The sequence below is a fragment of the Dromaius novaehollandiae genome, chromosome Z (genome assembly GCF_036370855.1).
Source record: "Dromaius novaehollandiae isolate bDroNov1 chromosome Z, bDroNov1.hap1, whole genome shotgun sequence".
Taxonomy (NCBI): domain Eukaryota; kingdom Metazoa; phylum Chordata; class Aves; order Casuariiformes; family Dromaiidae; genus Dromaius; species Dromaius novaehollandiae.
The window spans coordinates 52,715,707-52,732,957 of NC_088132.1; the positions used below are offsets into that span (position 1 = coordinate 52,715,707).

At 35.2% G+C, this 17,251-nt stretch overlaps 1 protein-coding gene across 2 annotated transcripts in view; it reads right to left on the reverse strand.

The window, feature by feature from the left end:
* Nucleotides 1-17,251, reverse strand: part of LOC135324994 (ras GTPase-activating protein 1-like) — a 63,609-nt gene that overhangs the window by 33,591 nt on the left and 12,767 nt on the right. The window contains exons 2-8 of one of the 2 annotated variants that reach the window (XM_064502264.1): nt 14,898-15,047; nt 13,003-13,138; nt 12,075-12,145; nt 9,266-9,383; nt 8,258-8,289; nt 6,570-6,706; nt 5,648-5,798 (exon numbers count right to left, since the gene is read on the reverse strand). In XM_064502264.1, coding sequence (XP_064358334.1) covers nt 5,648-5,798; nt 6,570-6,706; nt 8,258-8,289; nt 9,266-9,383; nt 12,075-12,145; nt 13,003-13,138; nt 14,898-15,047 — 795 coding nt within the window. The remainder of the gene's footprint in view (nt 1-5,647; nt 5,799-6,569; nt 6,707-8,257; nt 8,290-9,265; nt 9,384-12,074; nt 12,146-13,002; nt 13,139-14,897; nt 15,048-17,251) is intronic. The other variant, XM_064502265.1, reaches the window with a different exon arrangement.

The following is a 17,251-nucleotide window of genomic DNA, read 5'->3' on the forward strand; positions in this document are numbered from 1 at the left end:
TGAGGGATCAGGAGAGAAGCAGTGATAGATGAAAACTAAAATTCAACATATCTTTGAGTTGCTCTAACTTATTTTTGCAGTTATTGAAAGCTACATGTAATAAAGAAGAGCAACATCAACATCAATTTAGATGAATCATTTATGTACAAAATATCAACCTGAAAATAAAGAACCAAATAATTAAGTAGAAAACAAAAATATACTCAATGTGTTTTCCCATTGCAAATATACTGTTAGCTGTATGTGTAAATGTAATCAACAAGACAGGCAATGAGATCTTTGGCCTGTTGCAATTCAACACAACTGTGTCCAACACAGGAAATACACACAAATACTGTAGAATGATAATGAAGACAAGTAAAGCAATAGAAGCCATCTTTGTTAGCTTTTCTCAATCTTATTCTTCTAAAGCTATGAACTAGTGTATGCTTGGTAAATCAGTGGATTTTCCCACAAAAAAAATTTCAAGTTCTTAAAAATGACTTGAACTTCTCCTTCACTATTACTAAAATCAAATCATTTATTTCAGTTTTATTGAGATACAATATGTGCAAGACTTTTTGCATGAGAATTTACACCTTATCACACTGCATAAGATGACGACTCAGTCATTGTATTTTGTGTTTAACAGCTATTGCCAACAACTTATATGATTTATATGATTTTTCAAGTTCATCAAATCAAGAATACCTTGAATGTCAGTGTCTCCTCTCCTTTCTTGGTTAAACATAAATACCAGGAGGGGTTCCCCAACATAAGAGACAATTGCCTAATTTCTTCCAATTTCATAAAATGAGCTAAAGAATAAACCGAGTTATAGTTCTATGGCTTGGTTCTTTAGCCCTCTTCTCCCCAAAGTGAACTCAACTCAGAGGGTCATGGTATATTTGCCTTGCCACTGAAGCAGCCCAAATGGCGCAACAAACCAGACATTGCAAGCACAAAGATACAAGATATTTTCAGAAAAATACACTGGAGAACATGAATTTACAAGTAATAAAAGTTGCCTAACATATAAAATGTAAAACATGAAATTAGAATGACCACAGAAAGAATCTAAAGGGACAGGAAAGAAGGATCATTACTGTTTTTAGTGTCTGACAGCAACAACAACAAAAAAATTCAACTTACACCAAATGCATCCAGGAAGGTATATACAAGTATAAATTAAAAAAAAAAAAAAGAAAAAAGTTAAGCTTAGTTTGATTTACAGAAATAAAGATGAATCTCAATACTATATTACAGTTACTTCAGTAATTGTAAGATGTTTAGCACAGGGCTTATTGGGCTCCCCAAGTCTTGGCTACCCAGATATACTTTTAAAATTATCTCACCATCATGAGCTGTATTAGCCCTTTAAAACTTAGTGGGTGAATTAGGAGGTTATTTCAAAAGCTGACATTTCAAACAGTGAAGAATCTAAAACACAGAACTAAACAACAACATTTTATATGTTGTTAAATTATAAAGAAAAGAATTAACATGTTAAGACCCATAAGGTTCAGCCTATCAAAACATAGATCAATCAGTTGAAAAAATGAATTCCATCAATGCCAGTTATCTACTCAAGTCTCAAATTGTCTTGTCTGCCAAATTAAAGATAACTTGAAAGCTTGTTCACTGTATGAACTGTTGGGTCAACATTTCTCTTTTTTTGACATTCTCATCCTCTCCTTTCACCTGGAATCATCGGATTGAAAACAATGACAAAAAAACACAACCAAACAAGAAAACTCCTATCAACTGAATTTTACAGGAATTTGGAAAACTTATGTAGACTGGATTTTGGAAAGAAAAGATGGAGAGGAGAAAGGGGCTGAAGAAACAGCCTGGTATGCTTTTCTGACTACACTTTTTAAAAACAGAATTGAAACATTTATTAATGTTATATTACACTAAAAAAAAAAAAAGTGCACAATAAATATGGAAGTTATTCATGGAATCAGGGAACAGCTGAGGTTGGAAGGGACCTCTGGATATCATCTAGTCCAATTCCCCTGCTCCAAGCAGGGTCAGCTACAGCAGGTTGCCCAGGACCGTGTCCAGTCAAGTTTTGAATGTCTCCAAGGATGGAGACTCCACAGCCCCTCTGGGCAACCTGTTCCAGTGTTCCATCAGTAGAAGTTTTTTTTCTTATTTTCAAATCAAATTTCCTGTATTTCAATCTGTGCCCATCAACTCTTGTCCTGTCACTAGGCACCACTAAGCATCTTCTTTGCTTCCTCCCTTCAGATATGCACACACACTGGTAAGATCCCCTCTGCTCCTTCTCTTCTCCAGGCTGAAGAGTCCCAGCTCTCTCAGCCTCTCCTCATATGAGAAATGCTCCAGTCCCTTAATTATCTTCACAGCCCTTTGCTGTAAGCCTACAGCTCCCAGACCAAGTATACCCAAGCTGTCTCCCATCCAAGCACTAACTGGGACCAACCCTGATTCTTCTAAGCTTCTAAGATTAGATGAGATCAGGCATGTTCAGAATGGTGTAGCCAGGGGTAACTGCAATAGGTAATTGTAGATTTTCTGTTTGAGTTTTCATGATACGCAATTGGTAAAATCACCACCAAGAACTGACTTGCCATTTTTCCCCATTAAAATGTAGAAATTACTTCAGTAGTCACATTTCTATGTTATCTATGGAATACACAAAAAGCTCACATAAGCTACATGCTTTAGTGAAGTTCATGGGAAAATATTATTTCACTGTAGGATCAAAATAATTCCCCCAATATGTATGCTGTACATTGAGACCTTTGAGTGGACAGCTAGAAGACTACAGGTGGGCTATTTTGCAGAGCTGATATAAGAGTATGAAATAATGAAAGTAGACCTTGTATGAGGGAATTTAAGTGCAGTCTGTTCGCTATATTGATCAACAAAGTTTTGTGCAATTTGTATAGAGGGTGGTGAGAGGACATGCAAAGGGAAAAGATTAGTGGAGAAAGTAGTCTTCCTATGCTTCATGGAATTCCCATGCATCACCAGATTCTTAAGATGTACACAGGAACCAGGAATTTTTTCCTCACAATCAGCCAGTATAACTTTGGCTTGCTTTTGGAAGATAGGCAGAAACATACTACTACTTATATAGGTTATGAAACTTTCAAGTCACCTGATATTCAAATTCCTGAGAAATGAAACCAGCATATTTCATTTTAGGTTTCCTTACTATTCTTCAGCTTCTTACTTTTGTATGGAAAATCTTGGTCTATAATTTATTGCAACTATAACCATAATCCATACTTTGCAATCAAAGAACAGACTGGCTTTTTAAACTATTTTTACACCAATTACGATACCAAAACTGCAAGAGAAGAAAAACACAGCACTACCAAGGATGTTTTTTGAAGATCTATTCTAATATTAGTAACAGGTATTAAAGGGGATACCTTCAGAGCGTTTATTGAAGCAGCTTATCATAAAAAAAGTTCAGAGTTCTGTTAATGGACACTGTCAAACAGACGCATTTAAACAAGCAGCAGCACTTCTTCATTCTGAAGTTTTTCACCAGGAAGATAAATTCTACCTTTTTAGATAAGCCATAAAGAAACACAGACATTCTCTCTGCCTTAATAAATACTCATAAATCATTTTATTATCTTGCATAAATTCATACTTCCTATGTCTCTGTTCTGGATGCAATGCCCCATTTGATCTTTTTCAGCCACTTCCAAATGTTCCATACGATAATCCACATTAGTCATCATATTTGAAGACTTCCTTCTTCCAATGTCCACAAGAAATGAATTGGTACAAGAATTAAAAGGCCCACAGAAAGTTATTCCTTCTTTGATGCTCCTTATTTATTGCCCTCTGCAGCAGATTTTACATTTAGGAATCTGGGGCAGTTACTACCTTCATTTTGCATCCTTATTATCTTGCATTGTATACTCTTTAAACTTCTAAGAGCTTTATCAACTTCCAGAAAATACTAACTTAGACAGAATTTAAGCCTAGGAGTATACCAGTAATTTCCTGAAACATATGAATAAAACTAGAAATCTTTCAAAACTAAGTAGATTCTCCTTTGCTGAGGTGAAAGAGAATAAACCAGGTGTTTTTTTAATATAAATATATATTTTTTTTAATATACGGACATACAAAAAATAAACCAAGCCTCACAAGAAAACTGCACACCTGACCAACTGAAAAGATATCACAATACTGTGTTATTCACCATTGCTTATCTTACAATGTCATTTATAAGCTCTTACCAAATCTTTGCAACTTAGGTACCAAAATATTCAAAAAAAACCACTGTAAGCATTTCATCATAACTCAGTGTTGCTTAACTTTATAATCTTGTTTTCCATTCAACTTCAAAGAAAGCATCTTCAGATAAATGTACTTTATATACACACTTCAAGGGTATCCAGCACTGAAAAGAATTAGTTTCTGAAAGCAGTAGCTAACTCAATGCAGTAACTTTCTGAAGGTATGCTATCTAATGTTGCAAAACCATTGGGGACTAAGACTTCCACTAGATCTGCTAATTAGTTTGACATCATCTGAGGGGGTGCTTTTAGCCTACCATCCTCCTAAGTAACTAGAGAACGGGCAAATAAGCATTTACTTTCATGAAAGGTTGACACTGCAGCTAGCTTGATTTTCAAGGAGGATGGCTGGAGGCCAGACTGATTAATGCGGAAGGTATTCAAGTGGCCTATGTGTGGGGCAGGCATAAGTTCATGAGGTGCCAGTTATTTAGGCTCACACCATGGTCCACTTGAAGACGTATGACCATCCACTGAACTTCTTAGCTAGGACACCTTGATATTTTCTCAGACACACCAGCTTCTGGATCTCTACCTACTCAGAAGTCAAGCTGAAAGTTAGACAAACTCTCTACTGCCATGAAGAACACCCTGGTTCTAGATGAAAAAATCTGGAAAGTTCTGATTTTCTGTGACAGGCAACAGCCTCCACTAAAAGACGAGTTTTCACTATAGAGAAGTCTCAAATCTATGACACACTAAAAATAGGATCATTAAGGATGGAACTGTACCAATAGCTTCTCCCATGAAAAGGGAGATGCACGTCTTGTGATTCCCTTTTCTTTTTGTACCAATTACCACATATTTTTTATATCAATGGCAAAACAAACCCATCCCAAGTTTCCTCACTCTAAATGATCTGCACTTCTGACTAAAGCATCATTCACGTGTTTTAATGTAGTTTATTGACTTTTTTCAGTAACGAAGATCATTTTCCCTTTCTTGTAAATACCTATTTCTATTATTTATACTTTGGCATCCCTATCGAATGTCTCAGATAAAAAAGTTAGTTTTATTTTCCCTTTTCATATACACAAGAAACCTCATTATAAATAGTAGCTTCCAAGACAACACAGCATTCTCTTGATTACATGTCATGATCCACAATTTACAGTGTAAATAAACTGCTTGAAAGAGAAAGTTTGGCTGAAGAAAAATACTTCAGAAGAAACAAATTACACTTAGGCTTCTGAAGGCTTTTAGAACTTGCTTAGTTACAAGCAACTACTAAGCAAGTTAGGTAAAACTCTTAGTATACTATTGAAAAAATACTAAAATCTTATAATCACACCAACATATAATCATCAGGGACAAGTTATACAAATTCTTTACACAGGTACAACATACACATAATTCCCTTAACCATTAAAACTTACCTATTATAATATCTGCCTCCCATCATAAACTGATTGTTTGATGTTGGACATATTTTAAAACGCTGAATATTTTCACTAGTCCGAAAATAAAGTGAATAATCACCAGGTGTATTATCTGAAGGCCTCACAAGAAAACTGCACACTTGACCAACTGAAAAGACATCATAATACACTGTTACTCACCATTGCTTATCTTACAGTGTCCCTTATAAGCTCTTATCAAATCTCTTTCCATATAAATTAGCATGAATTGCACACTTAAAGGACAAATATAAAGTCTGTGACGTAAGTTCCAACAGTGATCCCCCTCCTCTTTACCCAAATGAGATGAAGTAGTACAAAACTGCCAAAGTTGACGCAAAATGGTTTAGCTGTAGCTGATAGCCTGCCTACAATTCTGCCATCTCTTTACAAAAGTTGAGAAGAAAAGTGTCTGACAAAGTATCTTCAAAAAATCAAAGACTTTTGTCCTTGTATTTAAGGTATGGGTTAGCAATCTTGATGTTTCCATTTAAAGAAATATTTCTTCTATGTCAGGCGGAGGGGGACCAGGCATTTAAATACATTCTCCTGCTGTAAGGAGGAAACTGTATTTTTGGTACTTGCTACTCAGCATTTTGATGAAGACAAACATGAAATTATTATCAAACATGAAATTATTATATATAAAGTCAAAAAACATTCAACTATTTTAATTAAAATGATGAAACTAACTGTATTTGAGAGAATAAAAAAACTCAATACTGATAGCCCTAAAAGATTTTTTCAGGGTAGCATTTTACTGTGGTAGCAACCACAAGTCAGTTCAGAATTAGATGCTCATATGTTTATTCACAAAACCAGTTTTTTCCACAGTTTGATATTCATAGGATTACTTTGTGCCATTCCATTACCATAGTATTTCCATCTGAAATACAAGTACCTGTCATCAGCAAATTGTAAGCCTCTTGTTTGGAGATCTTCCCATGGAACCATCTTAACAAAGATGAAGAGGAAAAATTAGAAAGCAAGACTATCAGCTCTCTTATTTGGTTGTGGTGACCCCCAAGGCTCTGGCACCTATGAATTAATCTTTATTAAAAAAGACCTAACATGCATAGATTGAATAATCAACCACTGTGTTACTCAGTGATTCTGTTTTACCACCAACGAAATGAAAACAAACATTAACAGCTATATAAATAAATTAATTTTGATGACATTCAAATCTAAGTGTGTTTATTGTTTAAATAATAGATAATTTGATAGGCATTATTTGAGGTCAATCTCATATGGCAATTTGAATCATGAAATGCAAAGCCCTAACGAGATGAGTATAAAGGTTAAACACTGTACAGAATAACCAAGAAACTGAATTTTGCTAGAAGCTGAAGTAGACGACCCTAGCTCTGTTAGACGAATGAACACTGTTTTAATCTCACACCCTGTATCTTCTGCAGAGAGCCTGTGTCAAGGGCACTGTCCAAATAAAATTTCAGCAGTCTCTGTCCAGTCTCAGCCTGACGCTTATGACTATACAGAGTAGCTTGACATTGCATGGCTATTCAGCTTACTTCTGGCACATCACACGCTACATCCTACATCAAAAAATTGCTCTAGTTTTAACTTTCTTGCTATACTACCTTTAGAGGACAACCTCTGGCTCCTGGAATATTTGAAGGAATTCCTGTTCCCCCTACAATCCTCTGGGCAACAGGAAGATCTGTGGACCAACAGTGCCAAAGCTCCAAGCACCTGCTACAGACTACTTTGTAAAAAGAACAGTTCCTGTACTTGAAGGCATCCCTATGATTGTTGTGCCGCTCTGCCAAACTGGCTAGCAGAACATTAGCGAGCAGTAGGCTGAAGACAATTATTTTATTTCCCCATTAAGATAAAACAAAATGCCTTCTTCAGTTATCAGTTCTTTGGAGACTGCAAACTGGGCAATACAGACGTAGAAATCAGCAGCTGTAATTACGGCAATCATACAAGATGAACAGCAGGAGATGAAATGATCAGGCTACTAGAATTTTTCTGTAACTTTCATTTGCCACTCATCTTTACTACTGAAAATAATATAACAATAAACAGTTTGCCATAATATCAATGCATCATTAATTTTAAATTGTATTAATTCTTAAAAAACACAGTTATTTAACAAGCTGGAATTCACAGCAACCAGAATCAATTATTTTATACGCCTCCGATTTTCTCTTTAAAAAGTTTAAGTGTTATTAATGAAGCTAGAGAAGGAGTTACTGTTACACTTTTTCATTCATCTAATTGTATCTTGTTCTGTCTTCAGCACTTAGGGTTAGGCAGATCTGAAAAAAGTCACCTCTAAGACAAGTCCCATATTAAAAGAAAAATTCCACTGTGCATATTTTGAGGAAGTGATCATTAAGGTACTCATCTAAGATTTCACCACTGCAAAACACATTAACTTTAGGCATAAATGACATAAGAATCTTGTATTAGTTATCCATGTATCTTCAGCAGCGAATATAGAAAGGTCTTAAGATGAAAAAAAAGAATTGGTTCACCTTCCCAAAAGTCAGGCAACTTCATAGCTGAAGTTTACAAACAGTTATCTTACAATTTGCTTCTAGTAACAAAACAAGTCCTTACATTTTGCCTTCATGTGGATCTTCTTCTCTTCCCTAATGAGAAAATTAACATATTAAGTACATCACAACAGTACACCTGAGTTTAGAAAATAAATTTCACAGGTTAAAACCTTCTATAGAAATAAACAACACTAATAAGTCTGAATCATTTTTGAACTCAAAGAGGTTTTTCATTTTATTCACTAAGTGGAAATTCAACCAAAACATTATTTCAGAGGATTTTTGTTCCTGTCATGCTTTAAATCCTTCTTCACAAGCAACAACTTTTTAATTTCAATTTTTCTAAGGCTGAGTTCAACCGCTGATGTAGAAGTCTACAGTAGATTCTCTTGTACTGAAATACATTTCAATTTAGCCATTCACATCCTGATACAGATCTCTGAAGCAGGTTAACTTATTGGCAAAATATATATGCTGTGCAGGAAAACTTTATTGGGACTCCAAAGCAACGGTTGAGCTTCAATTCCTGCACCCCGTCCATTAAACCATCTCTTCCCCTGCAATAATTCAACTATCTTCAGGTCACCTGGTTAGCTTCCTGACTTAGCATAAGCAATATATATAAGCCAGTATATTTAACTCATCAATATACTTTTTAACCCAGACCTTGGTCGGTCCCCCCCCCCCCCCCCCCCGCCCCTGTTCATGGCAAATATTATGGATTAAAAAAGGAAAAAGATTGTAATTAAATGACTAGCAGCTGAGTTTAGGTAACTGCCTAGTAAAGTCACAGTATCATTCACCTGCACATGAATTTGTTTGGACAACATGTGAGTAAGTGCTTAACACTGCTTCTTTCCAACACTTAATTAGGCTTGAAGGTTTGTTATACTACTTTAAAACTGGTAGCTCCAACTTAAAAAAAAAAAAAAAAAAAATCCAGAAAAGCATATAACTGGAAGTCAGGCAACTAAATGTTGCTGGTTTTATTTCAATGTTATTTTTAACACATCCCTACGCTCATCCAAAACCTCAGTTTTGTAACTGGTTTGAATATAGAATTACTTACCACTTCTTCTACCAGATCTTCTACAATAAGACCTTGTTCATCTGTCCGTAGGTTTGTAACCCACATCCAGCCATCTTCCAACTCATTGTGGACAATAAACATGTCTCCTTTAAGGAAACTGAAGAGGGTTACAGTGAGATTTAACTACAATCAACATGTAAAGTTTGATGAGAACAATGAATTCTTGAGCATAATTTCAGCAAAACATTTGAGGAAATCTGATCATGGAAGACACACTAATTAGTGTCCCAAGCACATCACGTGTATTTTTCCTCACAGTTTAAGTAGCTATCACATATGAATATTTATACTACTTTGATTTATATTTAGAATCTAATACATACTTGAATTCAGTCACTTTTAAAATGTGTTAAGGATGCATGAAAGAAAAATAACATCACAACCATATTAAAGGACAGTAATATTGTTCTCCTATCAAGCAGGATCAAATACTAAACAAAAGTAAAAACAAATTCAAGATTTCCATAATAGTCTATAATAAAATAATGCTTCTTTTATCAAAATTTAACTTTGTATAATAGAAGTCTGCAAAAGTATCTAACATTTAGGCCCTTGCATATGAAGAGTGCTAAAAAGAGGGTACAGAATAGTTACTAGAGAAGTCATGCAATTAGTTACAAGAAAAGTACAAATAAGAAGCATTAACATGTCCAAGGGAGCTTCATTACTGAAAGGTTAGTCTAAGTTATTCCTTCAGTGTCATCCCAAAATCAGGTGATATGAAAACATTTCACTAGAGCACAGCAAAAATTCTGAATCAAGTGAGATGATGCATCAGCGGTACTGGCAATAGCTGTGAGGTACTGAAGCTCAACAAATAGTAATCCAACTCAAAACTGGATAGAAATTATCTACGTAACTTCTTTCATTTATGATAGGCTAACAGAAAAAGCATTAACTTGAGCACAAAACAAACAGCAAAAATAAAAAGAGTCTAACGAAAACCACTAGAGGGAATTTTATATTTTGTTTTGATTGATTCAGCTACTAATGAATCTAAATCCTAAGAATGGGCATCAGACAAAGATCGCTCTACATCAGTTCTATTACAAAGAATGACACAATAAGTTACTGCATGGAAAACTATCTGAAATTTACCCTGGAATTTACCCTATTCTAAATATTAGTCCTAATTAATTCTACTTTAAATTGAAAGTCAAGATTCACTGAAATACATAGTATCTTCAGGAGTACCTTAATTTGACCTGGAACAAACCAAGAACTTGGTCCCAGCTATGCTGCGAAGAGAATTATTTTACCATGCAGATCTCAAAAGCCTAGCCAGACACACAGAACTTCACATGTTAAAGTAAAGTAAAAACTTTGTATTAGCAATATCCTAAGAGAGAGAAAAGGTACAATTTTTTATAATTCTTATGACCACAGCAGAGTAATGAAATGCTTTTTCTCCTTAAATTGGTAGGGACAGTAAGGCATTTACTGGACTTCATAGATCTTTCTATTTTTGTACATCATAGAAAGCCCTACTTCCAATATACAATTAGAGAGTTCCCTCCTGTCTTACCCGTTCTTCTTATTTGCTTAGAAAAAGGTCTTCTCAAAGAGGAGTACCCTCAGTGTTCCTTAAAGGAGTCAGATTGGATTGGACAGCCAGCCTTGGGGTAAACTTCCAAACCAGTAAGGATATAAAGCTGTAACTCTCATATACCTTTCCCCTATACTTTGGGCCAACTATTCCTAAAACCAACCCAATTCCCGATTCAGCTGTCATGTTAAAATAACTTGTGAAACCAAGATGGTCTCGTCAGACTGATGACAGATCACTACACACCTCTTCCAAATTCTCCTATTTTTTTCAGTTGGAAAACAAATTCCTGACACAGCAGGAAAGCGGTATCAATTCTGGGTAATTAGCATATGCTCTTCTATTGGATATTGGACTGTTGGTCTTGTGTTCTTTCCACATAGCATATCATGAAAATGCAAGAGTGAGGAACACAGACAATCCCTGAGAATTTGAGATCAATGTTTGAAAGGAAATGAGAAACAGTTCACAAAAAAAGTATGAGACACACAGGCTGGCAATTCAATCACCTTTTACATGATTGAAGACAGACAGACTACTGCAGATTACACATTTTAAAGTATCATTCATTCAACACAGACTCTTCTGAAAAGAGGGGAAGGGAGAATAATTCTTGCTCTGTTCTAAGGATAGAGAAGTAAAGAGAACTTTGAAAAAAAGTCACCAGATTCTTAAACACAGGCAACAAAATGAGTGCTAGAACGTTAAATGAAGTTTTTTGATGCATCTTTTTTCTTATTTCACAGAAGGCACTAAAAATACTATTCTTACATTTATCACATAGTCAATGCTCATATTCTCTTTCTAGTGGTCAGGAATGGTTTGACATGAACTATTTATCCATTAAGTTACTTCTGCAGACAAATTCAGGGAAAAAGCCTGAATTAGAGCCTTTATTCCAAACACACTTACTTGAAACCTTTTTGCATGGAGTACCTTTGCATGCAAACTCACCTTCTTTGAGAAAAAACATAAGCCTTTATAAAATTTACTTCAGAAGTTATTAATAAAACACTCCTTAAAATACAAGCAGCTTACCTAGAATAAAAGCATTGTTGCTATACCTACCACCAAAAAAAACCCAAAAAAACCCCAAAAAAACATGTTTTAACCTCACAAGTGTTACATCTAAGATGCAATTGGAAAATATCTGCATAGTGAATACATACTGAAATCATTACTATTTCTAAATACTTTGATAATTTCATAACTGCTTCTACTCATTATTAAAAATAAATATACCTTATTTCATCAGTTTCTGGCACTTTGGTGTAAGGTAGAATTGCTCGAACTCTCCTTCTGTCCTCCACAGGCTACAATTAAAGGTAAGAAAACAAAGATGTTACTTTCCCCTTTCTACAGTAGAATTCTTCCTCCCAAGATTATGCTGTTCTGGATAAAAGGACTGGTAATAGTCATTCATATCCCCTTGCTTGTTTTGAATTTTCAAAGTTTAAAATTAGTAAGAGCCAGAAATGCATAATTCATGCAGTTAGCTAAGAAAGCTCTTGTTTTGTTTCTAGCCTTGTAGCATGCCAGATAATGTATGTTATCATCTTTGAAAAAAATTACAAATTAAGTAATTCCAGTGAAAGATTACTTTTAAACTTTCTTTCTTTTAAAGTAGACGTTTACACAAGCTTAACACTTACACAAGTTTACACAAGTTTAACACTTAATATTCAGTTTAAGATTCACATCTTTATTCAAACTTCGGGTTTTGTTCAGGCAGAAGCAGGGCATGACTCGTAGGGTTTTTGTTTTTGTGTTTTAATTACTGACATTGTCTTAAGGATGGACACTTGAAAGCAGCCCAGTTTCCAAAAACTTCGGTTATTTCCAGAATGCATGTTTTAAAATCTCTGCTAGATATATAGAATATCAGAAAACAAAAATATTTTATTGTTTTAAAATACTAAGTCAAGTGTAAAACCATACATTTGGAGATAACTGCAATACCTGATATCTAATTTTCTAATTATATACTTTCATTAAAAAGCATTTTTAATAATTACTTTGTATCAGTAAGAATGCACTTATGTATTCCTTATACTGGGACAGCTCTAAAACTAGAATAAACTTTCTACAATGTTTTCTCCATAGAAAACTGAATATTGCACACAAGATTAATGACATTTAAGTAGACAACACTTAAAAATTTAGTACTTGCCTCTGGAGGAGCTACTGGAAAGAGTAATTTTTCCCCCTTCAGCAAACAAGACACATGACTGTAATAACCAATTAGGTCTGAGAGCGAAGCAAAGCGACGTCCACCAATGTAATAGTCTCCACACATGGCAATAATCCTGATTAAGAAAAAAAATTGACAGAGGAAAAGGTTTTGCTATGGTTTTTTTCTTTTTTCTTTTTTAAAGAAAGTTAGGATAACGTTGAGTTTTTAAAGCAGAACATCTACATTTAACAAAATTATAGACTTTCACCTCAAATGCTGGGATTTTAGCTGCACAGAAATACAGTAAAGGAAGTTTGATCTGAGAAATATCACTTTTAGGAAACAAAGTATCAGGGAGATTGTTTAGCAAAGGAAGTTTCACCCATTTCTGGAAGGCTGCAATTGTCAAAGATCAAGTTTTGGTGGAAGTGGCACTTCCACTCTGTAGGATACAGTTGTCCATCCCTGTATTTGCTTGAAATAATTTTAAAATTGCCACTCTTGAGGTTGACAGTGTTCTTGAATGTAGCACTTACCTTTCTAATAACAAAGAAAAAACCCTTGGGCTCTGCAGTCAATAAATGAAATCACAGGCATGTCTCATCTCTGAAGAACAGTATCAACCAATAAGTTAATTTCCTTTGGATACAGTTACCGCTGCATGTACTTTATGGATCTAAGAATGAAAGATTCTTTAAGATTCAAAAATCTAGTATGGACTCCTTTCCTTGAGGAACAGGAAATTATTAGACTACATCCTATCTGAGATAAAAACTATACTATGGTGGGCATGAACCAATATTCAAGCTCGTGCTGTTGGTCACAATCAGCAGAATTCATAATCAGACTGTAAAAAACAGTTAAAAGCTGCTTGCTACGCAGTAACCAGATCCCAAACAAGAATCAGCACGGCTGAGAAGCTAGGATTATTAGCTCAAACACAGTATGCTGCAAGCATGAGTATACTTTTTCTGTACCACTTTGTCTGCACTGAGAACTACAAGCTCATGTCAATGCAAAATCAGGATCTCTGAACCACAATGCATTAAATGGCATAGGCATTCAAGAACTCCCTACAACATTTATAATGCAAACGAAACCATTTCAGTGCACATCTGGTACAGACACTGGTATCCTGGTTAATTACACTTTCAGAAGGTGACAAATTTGCATTAGTTTCTTGCTATCTAGATACCTGACAAAGGTTTTTTTTCTACAGCTGAAGAGGCACTGGTCTTCCTATTTTGTGAAGATCAGCATTACACTGTAGCACATTACTTGCTGACTAACATTCAAGCTCTTTCCAGAATACATCCTACTTATGCTAAAGGCAATAAATAAATTTATCAATATATTTAAGTTGCTAATGGTAAAGTAATCCTAGTTACAATTTTGGATAAAGGGCTATTTGTATTTAGAGCAACTAATTCTAACACATACCAAAAGCTGTTTCCAGCAAACCCTCGGATTATTAAATACATAACCTCTTTGTTTCTCCTTGTTATTTCTTTCTTGAAGTAAAGGAGAGCACCCAGATTTGTTAGAACTGTGCCATTCAAGTGTGTCCTGCGGGCTGCAGTGACTGAGGGAAAGACTCAAAACAATCTCCTCAGATGACTAATAAGAAACCTACATGTTACTGTAATTCTGTTCACAACAGCTGAAGACAAGCTTCTCTATTCTGATGTTGTTGGTTTCCTCACATTTTTGTTCTTTAGCATATAAAGTGATTTTTAAGTAGCATGCTTTAAAAACAATTAAACCCAAGAGCTACACCATACATGAACAAAAAATGGTCAAAAATACTCAATTTTAATGATTTTCTGTGGTATACTGAGTTCTAAAACCATAAACAGATTACAATAGTTTAAAAGAAAACATTTAATTCTCACCTAAAATGATTGACATTTGCTTTACTAAGGAACGAAAGCACAAATGAACCTGGTCTCCGATCACTCTCTCGAATAAGGTAACTACCAGGTTTTCCTGCTTGCCGAAGACGTTCTTCTGCAATTGTTCTATCAAGTTTTCCATGATACCACCTGAAAAAATAAAAATTTATACATAAAATAGGTGAACAAGCTGTGAAACTAACGAAAGCTTTCAGTTAAAACTGATGTATTCAAAACATTTCAAATAAAATTTTCATATATTTGCATGTGCAACCTCTCTCAAGTTACTTTTTTCCAATGAACAGCACTTAGGAGTGCACAGGTTTTCAGATAACCCGCTTCCCCAAATAATTCACAGTAGACGAAAGCCCTTTGAACCATCGCAAGGCGGAAAGGCTCTACACGACCAGCTTTTCTCTCCTCCCCAATTCACTTATTTAACACAACCAGAGGTGACTGATCTAACTCAAAGACTGTTTTAAGCCTATTCAATCTTCAGTTCAGGCTGGATTTTCCTAAAGCATGAATTGTGAAGTGAATTGTAATAACCTGTTTCTCAACTGACAAACACAGATATCACAGTAAAAAGCCTGCATCTAATCAAGATGACAGCAGCCCCCAGACCACAGTCCAGCCCCAAAACAGTCTTTCCCAATCACAATGCATAGCCTCTCAATTAAAACCAAGCACAGACGCATGGCAAATCACTGACTGCAAAATATGACAAAAGAATGCTTCAGTCTGAAAGGGAAAGCTTAAACAATGAATGATGAGAGCATCATTCAACCATTCCTCACCCGTATCTGTTTTCTTTTATTTACAAGGCCTTAGTCAGATCTCTTTCTACCCCAAACTGTCAAATACGAGGTTTAAAAGAAAAAACAGCAGTGGAGGGAGCAATAGAAATACAAAGCCAACTGTTGTTCTCACCACCTGTTAAAGGGGAAAACAGATACACCCTTCACAAAGCCACAGCAAACTCTGGAGCTGCATGCTGTAATAATTCATCATCCTTGCACCCATCTATTATGTTTAGATGCACATTCAACCTTTTATTTCCACACTCTGGAAAATACCAACTTTCATACAGCCACTGTTTCATGCTACAGAAATCACTGACTATTTCAGATTATTAATTAATTTATTCTACTAGTTCATGTATGTCTTGCAAGAGTCAAATATGCATTTTCGAAGAGAAAGTGACCTTTTAGATAAATCTAACCAAGAAAACTAAAAAAATTACAAAGATCGCAGTTCAAAAACTGAACGGCTGGGCTGTTGATAAAATCATGCCAAAAACCATTCTTTTCTCTATGAAATGGAAGTGAAAGTTTGTTTTGAACGATTCTATCAGAATGAAAATCAGAGAGATTATACAGATATACATCACATACACCAGATCACATACACCAGCAGAAGTAGCATCTACGTATAAGTTTTTTACAATAGCAAAGTGGTACCTCTTGCTAGTGTAGCTCTCTTTTGCTTCTCCTCCTCATCCTGATCTAACAAGTTAAATTAGTAAAAGTGCTGTTTTGTCTGCACAACTATACAGTACTTGAGGCTCTTGCAGAGAAAGCAATATTAAAAATGTCTCATCACATTCCAGGATAGAGCTTTGCTGACAGAAACCTGTAGTTTAAATATGTTCTCCAAAAAAGTGGATCACACTACCCTTGTCAGGAGAGTCCTATGGGAAATGAAACAAACAAACAAAAAAAGCAACAAAAATCAAGAACCTATCTGTTCTAAAGTATCTGGGATGAATGTGTAGACACAGTATGGCTTACAACCAGGGTTTGTTCATTTGAAGTAAGTGTCGTAACTGGGTTATTTGCTATTCTGGATAGACTGACTTTCACAAACTAACCAAATCCCCCTAGACTTGAGAATTTCTTGATCAAGAAATTCTTTGACACCAACATTACACGAAGCCTATTTTAAACAATAGTATCACCAAGCTTTTAGCTGTTCCAATCATCACCCACTTGAGAAAAATAATCTTAACTCTATTGAGACACACACTAGGTTACAATGCCAAACTGAAAGGCATGCTTTCAAAATGGGCATGGTGGGAATGTTAATAAGGATGCAAATAACTGAAAAAATTATACTAGGAAAACAAAAAGGCAGGATTACTTGCAAATAAAACCTTCAGTTTTTCTGTAAGGGACCAGTATTTCTTAGGACAATGGTCAGCAATATACCGCACACTTCGGTGCTCAAGTTTGAAGACAAGAAGTTCTTCTAAACAAAAAAAAAAAATACCAGTATGCCTGTTACTGGCAGGGAGGGATATCCCACATATTGTAGATTACTTCCTCTAATGCTGAGCAGGCTGTATTTATTTTCTC